We start from the raw sequence: 14,427 nt of genomic DNA on the forward strand, positions 1-14,427 counted from the left end.
TCTTTACATATTTCTTTTGTTCTTGTTGGTACTACAAGCAATTTTCCATGTGTTGCAATCTGTCTCTCTGGTTGGATTAAAGGAGTTAAGTTGGTTCAGCGCTGTGTCAAGTGGCCGCACGTTACAATAAGGTGGTGGGGGGTGAGGTAGAGGGTGAGAACCAAATCTACCCAGGTCCCAAAAAAGTCCAAGGCCGGCCCTGAGAGTGTGCACGTGTGCCAAAGCAACACTGAAGTGCACTGCATTGTGTCTCTGTTCTGGAGGCTGGTAGATTTTGATCAGCATCATCAGTATTTAAAGAATATAGTTTTAAAATGGATCATATCACAATATGTCTATTCTGTTAGTTATGTTACATTATTATCCATTCAGTGTCAAAATGGAAGCAAGGTTTCGCTGTTTTGTACAGTTTCAATCCAATTTTCAAGATAAAATAATTGTATTAGTAAAAGAATGAAACATATTTCATGTAATTTGACCTTAACTGTAATGCATTTTCTTAAATTCTGGCAATCTCAGATATCACCACATGAATGGGCACTCCCAATTTATTTGAATATGACACCTTCAATGTTTGTCTCCACTGTTTGAAACCAAAATTAAGCACATTTGAGTTTAAATCTCTCCACATCTGAAAATAAACCTTATGGTTTGCACTAAGTAAGTTAGAAATTTAATGATTTTCTCATAAAATGCATGGTTGATATGGTATAAGAGCGTATGCGCTGTTCTAGTGGGAAAAATGAATTGGCTCACTTAACATCATTGGCAGGATTTTCCCAGTTTGCGTGTATTTTTTTTTTTCATACAGCCCATGCACTCCTTTATTTTCATGTTGTTTCACCTCACACAAAACAATTAGTCATAAAAAAAGGTCTTGCCAAAGTTCAAAGACAGTTTAGACACACACGAAACCAGTTTCAATCAGAAACAGTGGAACAACCTGTGTCGCTGACTCACAAAATAAAGCACCTGCTATGGGCGTTGGAAGTTACACATATCTGGAGCTTTAGTCATATAAAGTCAAGAGTCTCAAGTCACTTGCACTGCTCTCTGTTATATCAGTGAAGCCTGACAGTGGTGGAGGAGATTTCAGATCTTTTACTAATTTTGAAAAATAGAAAAAAATACTTGATTATAAATCCTGCATTCAAAATGTTGCTTAAAATGGTTAGCAGCAAAATGTACTCTGGTACAAGTCTGAGAAAATGTTTTTACTTTTACCCGTGCTACATAGTTGTGTAAAATCCAGAAATTTGCCCATTGAAATTCACATGAAAGAAACAAAATTACTGGCCATAATGACAACAATTTCACAGTGAGACTTTCATCGTTGTTTATGGCACCCACGGGTTCCACTGCCAGTCTAACACCAATTACCTCAATAAAATGTATTTTTATGTCTTCGTGCCGTGGAACCGTTTTGTGCGTAAAACAGGCGTGTCAAGGCTGTGAGCCTGTCACCACTGTTAACTGATCTGCCTCCAGTAATTGTGTTATGTGCAGGCATGTGAACAGATGAGATTCAGAGGGTGGGGGCTGAAACGCGGCACCTTTTCTCTGCCACTTTCAAAGACCCACCCAAATGTCCTCTCATGTGTTTTCGGTTTCATAGAATTAGTTTACAGTACATTTTTATTCGGGACTGAGCATGACGATATGGGTATAAAAACACACCCGGGTTTAAGTTACTGCCACTGCATGCATTCAGTCTGCTGACCTTTAACCTTGTTTTTAGGGAGGCAAGTGGAAAGAAATTTGAACACAAGGAATCATGAAGCATTAGTACATTTTTACTCCAAGTCCAAGAATGATCCTGTATTTATAAATTTATCTGAATTTTGCCTTATTAATATACTAATAACACTCCAAGCACAGATCTGACGCACTCCATGGAACATTATGTTATTTTCAATCTCCAGTGATATAACGATAGTATTTCTGCCACGTTTCTTTAGCTGCATAACACCTTCCCAGGTATATGAAAGGACTATCACAGTACTTGTTGTTTCATGTGTTGAGATCACTCACTGACTTCTTTGAGACAACAAGCGAGCTGGAGTTGGCAGGAAGGTATCTCTTTTATAGGGCGTCCTCTGAGACAAGTCAAAACTTGAACAATAGGACGTCGTTATGCATGTCAGCCGAGGAGGAATGCTGGAGATCCGTCGGTATGCAACCAGGCAATTACTCTCATATACGTCAGCTCTCCCATGTCTTCAGCAGCGAGGCTGTAATTTCCCAATTACTAACCCTCATTGGAGCTGCTTTGACGGCATCGCTGTTTACCTGAAAGACGCATGCACACATTTCTGTCAATCTCTGACCTCTTGAATCGCAGCCTGCAGCCTGTACATGGAAAAATAAGTAAATCAAAAACTACACTGAGATCTGTTGGTCATTTGTAGGTGTTTAAATGGTTTGCATGTAAATAGCTATGATGTATTATCAGGAAGGTTGACCTTTTCACCTTTGTCATTTAAGTTCAGAGTGTTAATGATGGCAGATGTTAAGAGATACACATAAACTTAAATGGCGCCGAGGGGGTGATTAATAGGTAATTTATCTCATGAATAACATATTTAATTTGGTGTTTCCTCCATAGTGTCTCCCACAGGGATCCTGAGAGCTAAATGAGAGTGACTTTAATTTCCTGTTATTTCACTTTTGAGAACAATAGGAAAAAGTACAAGACAGAATGTTGCATCCTACTGTTATCTCCTGTCTTACCAAGGCGAACATCTAAACCTTAATGGGTTAAATGCGTGATTGAGTATTTAGATGTAGGGGTTCTTATATGTACTAGTTTTAGAAATCTGTCTCTTAATTCCTTTGTGAATGGAATAATAGAGCAAAGCTTGTGAGTGTCACAGCAGGCGTGTCGTAAAAGCCACTCATCTGATGTCACATAGGTGGTGTTCTTTGGAAACGAATGCATAAAATGATAACTCTTGCCACACCAAATATGTTACATAATATACAAAATCCCTGAATTGTTTCTGTTGTAATCTGATGCACACAACCGCGTGTCAAGCTTGTATTTTGTGCTCAGAGACCGACCAACCCTTTCAAGAAATCCGCTCTTTGAAAACCGTTTGGTTACGCAGGCTGGTCGGCACACAATGAAACTTGCGCCGGAAGGCAGTGCAGCACAGCAGGTTCCTACAACACTACTTCTGGTAAAAGAGGGAGGAGAGGGAAGCTGACTCAACGCACTCTCAGTAAACATTACACTCCCTTATGGAAATGCAACTGATCAGCTGTGCAGGACAGAGCCAGCCTTCCCAGTAAATACATTAAGAAACCAATAAATGCTAGCATAAGGGAATGACTCAGACTCTTCATATCTGCTTCTGGTGTAATTATATTAATGTCTCAACAAGTTTCATGTTTAGTCTCATGTGAAACAATCTGCTGTGATAAAAAAGCCAGATGTTTCAGATATAGTTTCACCTCTTTACAAGAACAGGCGTGAGAGGAGTAATAATGATTGTCAAACAAGACTGAACAAAATATTTGAGTTAACAAATTTCTTGTATGCTCAAATGATCTCATCTTTGAAACAAGTTATTGCACTGCATTTCTAATATTTATGTGGTGGAAAGCAAATAGGTTGCATTTGCAATTATGTATAGTGTCAAGGCAATTAAGTTAAGTATTTATGTTTTATGCTAATTTGTTTTTATATTGCACTACATTTCATATGCAAACATTGTACTATTTTTTCCACTATATTTATCTGACAGTTAAAGTTACTTTTTAGATTGAGATTTTACCCACAAACCATAATGATTTTGCAAAATATGATATATTGTTAGTGGTTGAAGTAGGCTAAAGGGAAAGTAAACATAGGCCTAACTTTTGATTTTAATTTTTGTTTACTTTTTCTTAATTATTACATTTGCTTAAAATTTAGCTGCATTTACTTAATTTAATGATGTTGTTTCAACTTAAAAATGACAAGTTAAATTACCTTATTCTTTCTAAGTGTTAGCAACTCCAGCAAACCAAGTTAGTCTAATTTAACTTGATCATGACAAAGAGGATTTTGCCAATGATGACGTCAGGAGAATCTGCGAGTTTTGGTAACATGTTTAAGAATATACAAATATGACTGACTAGTTTGCAACCACTAGAATATCGATATGTAGTACAGTAAACTTTACTGAAGTTGCGTAGACTTAGAAAGATTGATTTGATTTAACGTATCATTTTTAAGTTGCAACAGGAGAAAATTAAATAGAATAACTTAATTTTAAGTAAATATAAAAATTAGTCATAAAGTAAACATAATTTAGACTAATAGTTATATTTACTTACATTTCCCAAAGTAATTGGTGTCCTAGATTTTTTTATTTTTTCTTTTCAAGTAAAATTCAACTTGTCAGATTTTACAGATTTGGGAACCTGATAACAGTATTCACCAAGCACTAATTAGGATTCAGTAGGGACCATATACTTTTTTTTCTTTTTTAAAAAATTAATCTGTAAGTAAATTGTACTGACATATGCGTACTCTACTAAGCTAAAATTACATCATTGTGTTTTTTATGTAGTGTATGTTGATTTACTTCTTCTTATTCCTACACAGCTCGTGTTGGTCCACCATAATTGTTGTATGATGTTATGAAATGTTTTTGTCTACCAGTCCATGAGTCCAGTTTGCTTTTTATTATTTCCGGGGCCCAGCATATAAGACTCCCAAAGCCCCCCCTCCAACACTCCCATGCACCTTCTTCCGATCACCACCAGACGACTCCCTCGCTCCCTGGCTCTGTGAAGCGAAGCCCCGCCTGTGACCAGGTTACGGGGCGGGGCCTGGCGGTGCGGAGCCGGGAGGCAGGCTGAGCGTCTCTCGCCACAGCTGTGCCTCGCTCTTTGTCGTTCTCTGCTCCTCTCCTGCGCTTTTCTACCCGGTAGAAGGATACAAAGAGAGGGACAGACAGCATGAAATAGAGACAGAGCATGAGAGCGGCGGGGGCAGTAGAGGGACACGAGAAACCTGACCGGACTGCAGTCTAGTCCACACACGGATACTATTATTTCCAGACTGGATACGGAGCTCCGCCGATGTGCGCACTGGATTTTACCCTCCAAAGAGTGTCGCGACCGGGGGGAGTGGGGCGGACTTTATCGCGCAGGTAGGGTTTTGTCCTCCCGTTGTGTCAGAGAAATGTAAAAAAAAAAAGGGTGTTCGTCTTGTCTTAACCGTCTGTGGAAAGCTGCGGTATAACAAACCAGCCTGCCTGCTTACTGCAGTGCTCCAGTGTTTGCTTTTTAAACCTTTTTAACTCCGCGCAGCTCTGGCTCCGCTCAGATCGTGTGTGTTAACAAGAGGAGGGCTGTTGTAAGCTATGGCGAAATAAAGCTCCGGTGTGCCCCGTTTATCTTTTGTCGTTGCTCCGCCGCAGTGCCTTGTGTGTGTGTGTGTGTGTGTGTGTGTGTGTGTGTGTGTGTGTGTCGGCTGTAGCCTACGTGCAAACTTGCTCGAGCAGCAGTGTAAGCAGCACGTAGACGGCAGGGGCCGCGTATCGGACTCCCGTGATCAAAATACATAGTCCCGAGAGAGAGAGGTTTTGTTACAATGATGATTTTATCGCTCCTGCTCGGAGACGCAGCTGTAATTGCAGGCATGACGTTAGTGAAAGAGCAAGGACACCAGAGTAGAAGCGAAATACACTATAATACATCCTTTAAAAAAAACAAAAAAAATAAAAAAATTAGTCTGAAGCTGGTGACACTGTGCTCAAGTTCCCTACGGCAGTATTAGGTAATATTCCTCTGCTGTAAGAAGCTGCGGCTGTGCTTTCCAAACCAGAATCATTGTATTATAAAGCTAATCGTGTCACATTCATGCAGTATAAGGTCGATGGGTTTGTAATGTGTCTGTTGGCCATTATTGCGTCTGTTGCTGTGTTATCATTATTAATTACTCCCGCAGCACCATTATGGGATCAACCCAGTCTGCAGTTTTTGTCGGAGAGGTTAAACAGGTTTCGTTTCGCCATACACAAAGAGAGGGTTTTTCTTTCTAGGAAAGGAAACATGAGTTTTCACAAATATTTTTTTACAGCGTAATAGCGCGTCCAAGCAGCCTATTAATCATCGCTTTATGCGCCAGGATGACTTCACATTGGAAACTAAGATTACAGGATTATAGGTGTTATCTTTGATGACTACCTCTGTCTTTCTCTTTCTATCAGGACTGTCGGGGTTTAAGAGGGGACCATGGATAAAACTTTGCACATTCTCCAGAAATCCGCAGACGGTGTACCGACTGGGATCTCCCTGGATATGAGTTTAAACATGGACGAAGGGGAGGATTTCACGGAGCAGCAGCTAGTGGGGCTCCCGGACAAAATACCTCTGGTGAAGCCTTATTTCAAGAAGAAGCAAAGGAAATTGGACGCCAAATGCCTCCACCGCGCCCTGGAGGACCCCATACTGACCACCCTGCTGAGCACGGATGCGCTGGTGTCCGGAGATGGGGTGTTTGTTCCCCGGAACCAGCCGGGCCGGACTCCGGGAAACATGTGCGCAGCGGCCGTGGTGAAACAAAACTGCATGGGCCAGGTGTGTCTCAAAGACTCTGGAGCTGCTGACGACGCCACAGCTGGAGCTGGTGTGCGAGGGTTGATGACCCGGGACGGTGATGTGGAAATAGCCGATACTACTGCGGAGCTGGAGGAGACAGAGCGGCGAGGGGAGCGACCCAAGATCACGGACCCAACCCCCGGCAGCCGCTGCTTTCAGTCGAAACCTGGCCTCAGGGCGGCCGGGAGCACAGTGACAATAACGCCCCCTGGCAGGGATATACCTCCCACAGCTGTACCCCAGGCTCCTCACCAGGAAGGGAGCATCAAAAGCAATGACCTCTTAACCTCTGGGGCTAAAAACCTTCCAGTCAAAGACTGCACTAGTGTCCAGGACTCCCATCTCCTCCTCCTGCAGCCTGACAAAGGGGTGCTATTTCAGGATAAAAGTGAAGAGGCCTCCCTGGACTTGGTTTTTGAGCTGCTCACCCAGCTCCAATATCACACACACCAGTCAGACTCAGTTGACATTTGTGTGGATTTCCTCCAAGGACAGTGTGTATATGGCAATGACTGTGCCCACCACCACACTGTCCTGCCCTACCACTGGCAGATCTGCAGGAGCAGTAATCAGACGTGGCAGAGCATAGCAGACGACTCCCAGGAACAGCTGGAGAGACTGTACTGCAACCCGGACAATGAGCAAGTCAGACTCAAGTTTCAGTAAGTATCCCTCTATAGTGTTTACTGCAAGCTGTGTTATTGTGTACACTGTGTTTAATGCGGGCCGTCTGGTTAGGTACAAGATCTTACTTAGGGGGGAAGCAGTAACAGAGTATTTCTCTCTTTCCTTTTTGGATCTCTGTCTGTGGGCAGGGGATCAATTCACTTTCACTTCAATCAGTTCAAAGTAGGAACTGAAAAAACAGTTCATGCATTTGTGGAAGAGCATCAGTTTTGACATTTCTATTCATTCTGGACAGTTTATTTATGATAATTTCTCAATAAAGATGAATAGACCTTAAATCAGTCGTTCCCCACTGGTCCATTCACTGGGTCCAGATTTCTCCTTAGTCATCAGTTAAAAAGTCCACATATAAAATAGATTACCATATATTCAATTATTATTTCGCAAAATGTAAACAACACATTGACTTCGAACATAATCTAATCAAACGTATTGCAAGAAAAAACAGAAACTGCACATCAAAATAAAAGCTTTGTGGCAGAAATTCACTGTACTTCAAAAATACTTCAAAATAAAGTGTGTTTTTTCAGACTCTTGACATATTCACATATCACTTGTGGTCTATTCAGAATGAACCCACTTTTTGACTGCGACCCACCAGCTGGGAACCACTGCCTTAAATGACATTATGGAAGAGCAACAAATACCCTCTTACTGGGTTGACAGAGTCTGAAAGGACAGTCCCTACGCCAGTATATTGTAACATCATGAAGAGAAAAAAGGCTACTGTGTGGTAAATTGATAGGTACATTGTTGCCATGTCACAAGTACCTATGAATTAACAAATATTTGACACTTGTGACAAGGCAACAACGGTGCAGTAAGCTGATAGGCTGCTTGTGAATGATAAGCACTTCTGGTTGAGCGTGTTAGAAACAGTAGACCTCGGCCCCGAGCTTCCTCTTTGGTTTCACCACCAGTGACAAACTGAAAACTTTGACTCTACAGCTGTTCTGTTCATGTGTGGCTTGTGGACTGCAGCCAAGTAAATGTGCCAGTATGACTGTCATTTTCACAGTTCCTAATACAGTGAATGTGGGCTTTTAACTCGTGTGCTAAATTTTGTATTGGTAATTTTATCTCCTTTGTGTGTGTGTGTGTGTGTGTGCGTGTGTGTGTGTGTGTTTTGGCCTTCACAAGTCTTCTAGTAAATGTGTAACGTACATTTGAACTATCTAATCAGCCATCGTGCCCTTGTGTAGTCATGGTACACCATCTCCCAGCACTGATATTGGTTACCTATTTCCTGTATTTTCCCCCGCTCCCAAAACTCCTTTTGCGATTGGCTAGAGCTCCATCCAAATGAGACTTTACAGCACTCATGGCAGAAAGCTGTGAACTTCCATGACCCTCAGTTGCCTTGTGCGGTCACTGACACAGACGCACTTGGCAGCTTCTCTCCTTCCCTCGGTCATAGACATGCACACCACTGTGTACACTCATACACACACACACTCTGCTTGGCACGCATACGCTCACACGAATCGGCTGCACAGAAGAGCTCAGTGGCTTGCAGTGCTCACACGCACGCCTTTTAGCAGACAGAGATAAACCTCTCTTTCACTCTCTCACACATACACACACACACACGCAAGCACTTGGCAAGCCCCAGTGGGGTGACATAAAGGAGCATGCACTGCTTCCTGTGAAACTGTACTGTATGCAGGCACATTCACACATGAGCACTCGCACACAATAAGTACATCAACATCGACGCTGTTGACCTTTTTCTATACACAGGCTGCTTAAACAAAGGTTTATTTTGTTTATATTCCAGTTTACTGTATTAAGATGTCCCCTCCTCATATCCCGCATGACAATGTCCAACACCTTGTCTGTCCTATCCCATAATGACATGTCACTATGTTCACAAAAATCCTGTCCCTATTCTCACCAAAGATAAATCCACCAAATATTTTCTCGATTCATTATTTGGTCTGTTTGTCCAACTAACTGTGTAAAACCCCAAGATGTTCGTAAACTATCGTTTAAAGTTAATGAAAACCAGAAAAAAACCTTCAAAAAGTGAAAGACTGAAACAAGCTTGGCATTTTTTCTTTGAGAAATTGCTTTGGATTAATCAGATAATATAATGAATCAACTCACAGTTTCAGCTTGTTGTTTTAGTAACATTTACCTTTGCAGAAAGCCGGCATTGTGAAGCAGTTGAACCGTCACACTTCAGCTGAACTCCCCAAATCAGCAAACACCCAGTCATTGTTTGATGAAGGTGTTGACACATATTTACAACAACTTCAGTTCTAAACTACCACATTTTAGATTATTTTATGGTCACTTCCAATATGATACAATAATGTAATGAGAAACTCTATCTTCGTAACATAACTTTCTAAATCGGGTTTAAAGTGCAGTCTGTGTAAAGGCAATCAATGACACAGTGTCGTGCCATTATACCATCAAACTATCAACCATATCCACATCATCAGGTCTTTCATAATTAACTGAACCTTTTGAGCGGTCATGTGTGTTTGTCTTTGTTTATATCTGTGTGGACACTACACACACACCCACACACAGCTTTGCGTGTGTGTACAAAGATTTGTGTGTGACTTGTTGACTCATGTTTTCAACTGAAACTCTATGCAAAGTACATATCGCTCCACAAACAGGATATGCACCTGGTGGTGTCAACCCAAATTCTTCAGAGGCCCTTTGAGTGTTACACTCTCACACAGTCAGACAGTACCATCTGGCTCTCTTGACTGAAACTCCACTACAAATCTGAAAATGCTAGAATAATTTGACATGTGTTTGCTGTCGTTATAATGACGATAATGACCATTTTAAAAGTCATTTATTTTGTAATTCGCACTTGACGTAACAGTCTGTGTTTGCTCCTGGTTTGTTTAGCACATATTAGAGTTGTCTGTGTGATTTTCCACGTGATGTTTGATAAGTCGAGTCTGATGGTGACATATCCACTGAATTAGGTTTTCAGGTCTCTTGACACACTTTGTAACGAGCTAGATAATCACTGAATCCAAACTTGCTTTCACTTAATTATACCATTCCTGGCACTGTCAACACATTTTAAATGTCACCTGTGAGGTCTGTAACTGTCAAATACATTCCTATATTGCTATTCTTTCTCATAACCCTCCCTGTTGCTGCTTGTTGAGTGCATTTCTACATTTTTTTTTCAAGCACCCAAGGCATAAAGCCCTCAAGAATGTGTTTTTGAAGTTTTTCTTACCCTGACCCTAAAAACAGGTTTGACTGTTTGAGAACGGTAGAGTGAGAACCTAATGCAAAACATTTGACATGACGTAAAACCTTTTCGGTCCCTAACACACATGAGTTCTCTGACAAACAACACTCCCATGTTTGTAAGTTTGTAAATGTGTTTAGGCATTCATCCGCAGTAAGAAAACACAGGCTAAATCCTGGTTTGAAAAACGGTTCGTTTTTTTAAAGAGTTTGTCCTCTTCTAATCCAGTGTTTATTCACACCACAGGTTAGGATTTAAAACAGGAGCTTGTGTTGCCTCGGGTGGATGTATAAATGATCTGTTTTGGTGGTTATGTTGATGCTGGGTAAACTCAAGATTGGTCTGGGGCTCTTAAGAGTTGATCAGATGATGCGAGGCAAACAGGAAAGTCAGTTAACTGCTTAGTGTTCACACTGTTTTGGTTACTCAGCGCTCACTTCAGTCATTTACCCGAAGCTTTGTGTTGTACTGGGTGTGTGCAAGAGCTCTTTTGATACTTCTCTTTTAGCCTGTCTTTTCATGCACGCAAGCACACACACACGCACACCGGGCGAATGCATCACCGTGGTTACCACAGCCAAATGATAACATCGTTAGTGATCTAAAGAGCAGCAGATGACTTAACAAGCTCTACTGTCGGTATGGCAACACAGGCCTGTTTTGCCATCTGCCATGTGTGTGAGGAAGAGAAGGAGTGGACAGAAAAGAAAACGTACAAGCATTTTGGTGTGTCTGCATCTGATTATGTCCTGTATGGCCCTAGTGTGGCGTAAGCGAGTGTGTGTTCTGCGCTGAGCAGTTCCCATGTGTGTATGATCCATAGCACAGGTTAATCCCATCCATATGATAAGCAGGAATGGAAGTCTGGCTAATCCGCTTTACTCATGAACTCAGCAGTAAGAAGGAATGTCACAGTCATCGCTTCTAAAAGTTATACTGTGATAATCTTGGGTTGTACACTTGCTTGTTAGCAGATTTATACTGTGCTGTAGTGTGTGTGTGTAAGTGTGAGAGAGAGGAAGTGAGAGAGAGAAATATGAAATATGTGCTTTTGTTCCATCTTGGTTAATTTGAGTATTACATGACATTAGTACAAGAAAACAAATTCTGAACAAAAACTCCCAAAATTGTGCCAATTCTGTGTAATATCTTTGTAAGGGGGACTTAAAGAACGTCTTTCTGATTTTTGCACAACCATGGCATCACACACATTTTCCATATACGTACATGTGTGGAAGAGAAGAAATCTAAAATCCACGCCTTTATTCTCTTCTGGTTTATTTGCACCCTTTTACATTTGTTATTTACAAGAAAAGAAATTATGATCCAAATCTCATGTAATTGCACTAATTAAAAAAACATCTTTCTGATTTTTTCACAACCACGACAATGTGCACATTTTTGATATGTGTGTGTGTGTGTGTGTGTGTGTGTGTGAGAGAGAGAGAGCAATTGAGAGAGCCTCTTTTGTCAGCCAGGTGATAAAAGCCTTGCTTGTCATTAACTGACATAAAGAGTCACCGAGCACCAAGGGCAGATCGACCTGACACCATGGCGCATATGTGTGAGTGAGTGTGTGTGTGTGTGTGTGTGTGTGTGTGTGTGTGTGTGTGTGTGTGTGTGTGTGTGTGTGTGTGTGTGTGTGTGTGTGTTTATATCGCGGGGGATTCCATGCCAACTCATTGTGTCACGAATCAAAGAAAATCAAGGATGGTAGTGTCTAGGAGAGCTTGCGTGTGTGAAAAGAGGCAGTGTCAAGATAATCAGACTGAATGTGTCCACTAGTGTGTGTGTGTGTGTGTGGCTTTAACGTGTCAGACAGCCCATGTCATGAATCAGTCGGGTGAGGTCTGGGTTGCTCTGCCTCCTATTACTCAGAGTCTGCCTTCATCCTTCCATCTTTTATTTCCTCCTCTTCCTCCTTTTTCCTCACTGGATCTTTCATTCTGCACATTTCCGTGTCTCACCCCTCTTTTACTCCCTTTTCTTGGTCTTCTATCTCTTTTTCATTCCTCAGTTGTCCCTCGAGGGCCTAAAGAGGTGTAAGAGATGTGGAAATGTGTGTGTGCTTTGCCTCCTCGCTAAAACAGCACCCTCTTCTCTTTTTCAAGTGTCACCAAGTGTGATTTTTAATGTCAAACTCAGTTATCTTCCCATCCTAACCCTGTTTCTTTTACATTTTGTACCTTGTAAATTTCAAAAAGAGGGTTAAAGGACCGAGCGAGAGGACGCCCTGAACTGTGAGCTTAATGATGTGCCTGAGGGGAGGACGCACTCTTACAGGAACAGTCCAGGACATGCAGGAGGCGACGGTGTACATTTTTTCTCCGTCCTCTGTGTGCGGTTGACTTAGTGTTGTTCACAGTCCTAAGAGCAAATAAAAAACAAAATCAAATGAATTAGATTTGAATAGATAACCGCAAAGTGAATAGCTCTGACATGAGGAAATAACACCATGACATCAAGGTAGTGTGTGCGTGAAAGAAGCCTTCGTCAGCAGATTTGGTTGACTGACTGACTTATCAAGGCGTGACTGGATGAAGTTTGCGCGTGTGTACACGAATCTGTCGAAAGAATGTGCGTGTGTGTGTGCGCTCATGTTATTTTTTTTTTGCCTAGCCTGTGACGTTCACAATAGCATGACTGATGCTGGTATGCGGGTCCTTGTGTGTGCAGCCGTGAGAAAGTTTGAAGGTGTATGTATGTGCTAAAGGCAGTGTGGGGGATTAACAGCCATTTTGACAGTGCAGTGAGTTTTCTTAACCTTTATTTATCCAGGGAAATGTTTTTGCTGAACACGCTTTTTTCTTTTTCTCCAGCAACACCCTGCTTCCACATTCAGCACCGATCCACACATTCACACCTGGAAGCTGCCCTGCTACAAGAACAGAGCGGGTTTGGTGCATTTTAGGCACCACGTGCTTTTCTCACAAGGGCATCCTTCTTTTACCTTTAGCATACAAACACCCTTCCCTGGGTTTTTGCATTTTCAGTTGACTTTCGTGTGTGCACCTTTGCACAAACTTGGAGCAGCCCAGCATTTCAAGCGTGGTCTTGAAAGTGTCGACCTTGCCAAAGGGGGCGTGCCTCACGTCTCTTTCCAACTTTTCACTGGCCTCCACTTTGAAAGCACCGAATCTCAGTGCACTTAATTTAACCGGTGGAATTTTATTTTTAGAACAGCACAAACTAGTCTGGGGGCGAGGGAGGGGAAAGGGACTTTGTGAAATGCTTTGAAAATCGATGACTGACCTTATTTATTATTAAATAATTAAGTTCACTGAACTTCCACGAATTGCAACCCTGAAAAAGTGTGTGTGTGAGTCATAAGTCACTCACGTACAGAAGCTCCTGTCATTATAACACGGTGTTACAGGGAGAAACTGTTCTGTACTGAGACACAGTGAAAGAGCGACAGAAGTTCATGCAGGTGCTTCTGTCTTTTTCAGGCACAAAGTACTGAGAACAGAGATGTGTTGAGACAGAAAGAAGCAGTGAAACAGGGAACAGAGTGAAGAGATTACAGAACAAATTAAGCAAAAATTAAGAAAACAAAGTGAGCCAGAGAGAGCAGGTTGACCAGAGGTTGAAGTAAAGGATGTACTGTTTTCACAGTTAATTTGTGTCGGCTACATTTTCAGTTTCTTGCCTTTCACGTCCTTCTGTATCCCTGTCTTTTCTTGTATTTCCGTCATCCTTTCTCTTCTGTTTCTCAGTTCCGGCTCTGCCTTTGATATTCAAATTTAATTTTCTCTTGCACGAAACCAAAACTCCGCTTTTAAATTACTTGAATGCTTGAATGCAGCTCAGAAAACAACAACTTGTGGACATCTGCCTGGTCTTTCTGGTAATCCGGCAATCTGATAATCAGTGACTCACTCCTCAGTTGCTGTTTTGTTTCTGCACGTGCTCAGTGA

General features: G+C 41.7%; 1 protein-coding gene across 2 annotated transcripts in view; it reads left to right on the forward strand.

Moving 5' to 3' along the window:
* Positions 1–14,427, forward strand: part of tiparp (TCDD-inducible poly(ADP-ribose) polymerase) — a 51,453-nt gene that overhangs the window by 22,893 nt on the left and 14,133 nt on the right. Inside the window, exons 1-2 of one of the 2 annotated variants that reach the window (XM_042486329.2) lie at positions 4,844–5,141; positions 6,204–7,256. In XM_042486329.2, the coding sequence (XP_042342263.2) occupies positions 6,229–7,256 (1,028 nt within the window). In that variant the 5' untranslated portion in view covers positions 4,844–5,141; positions 6,204–6,228. Of the gene's footprint in view, positions 1–4,843; positions 5,142–6,203; positions 7,257–14,427 lie in introns of those variants that run through there. The other variant, XM_088078776.1, reaches the window with a different exon arrangement.

This window comes from Plectropomus leopardus, chromosome 6 (genome assembly GCF_026936395.1).
Source record: "Plectropomus leopardus strain MGB_pleo_1.0 chromosome 6, ASM2693639v1, whole genome shotgun sequence".
In the NCBI taxonomy this organism is placed as follows: Eukaryota; Metazoa; Chordata; class Actinopteri; order Perciformes; family Serranidae; genus Plectropomus; species Plectropomus leopardus.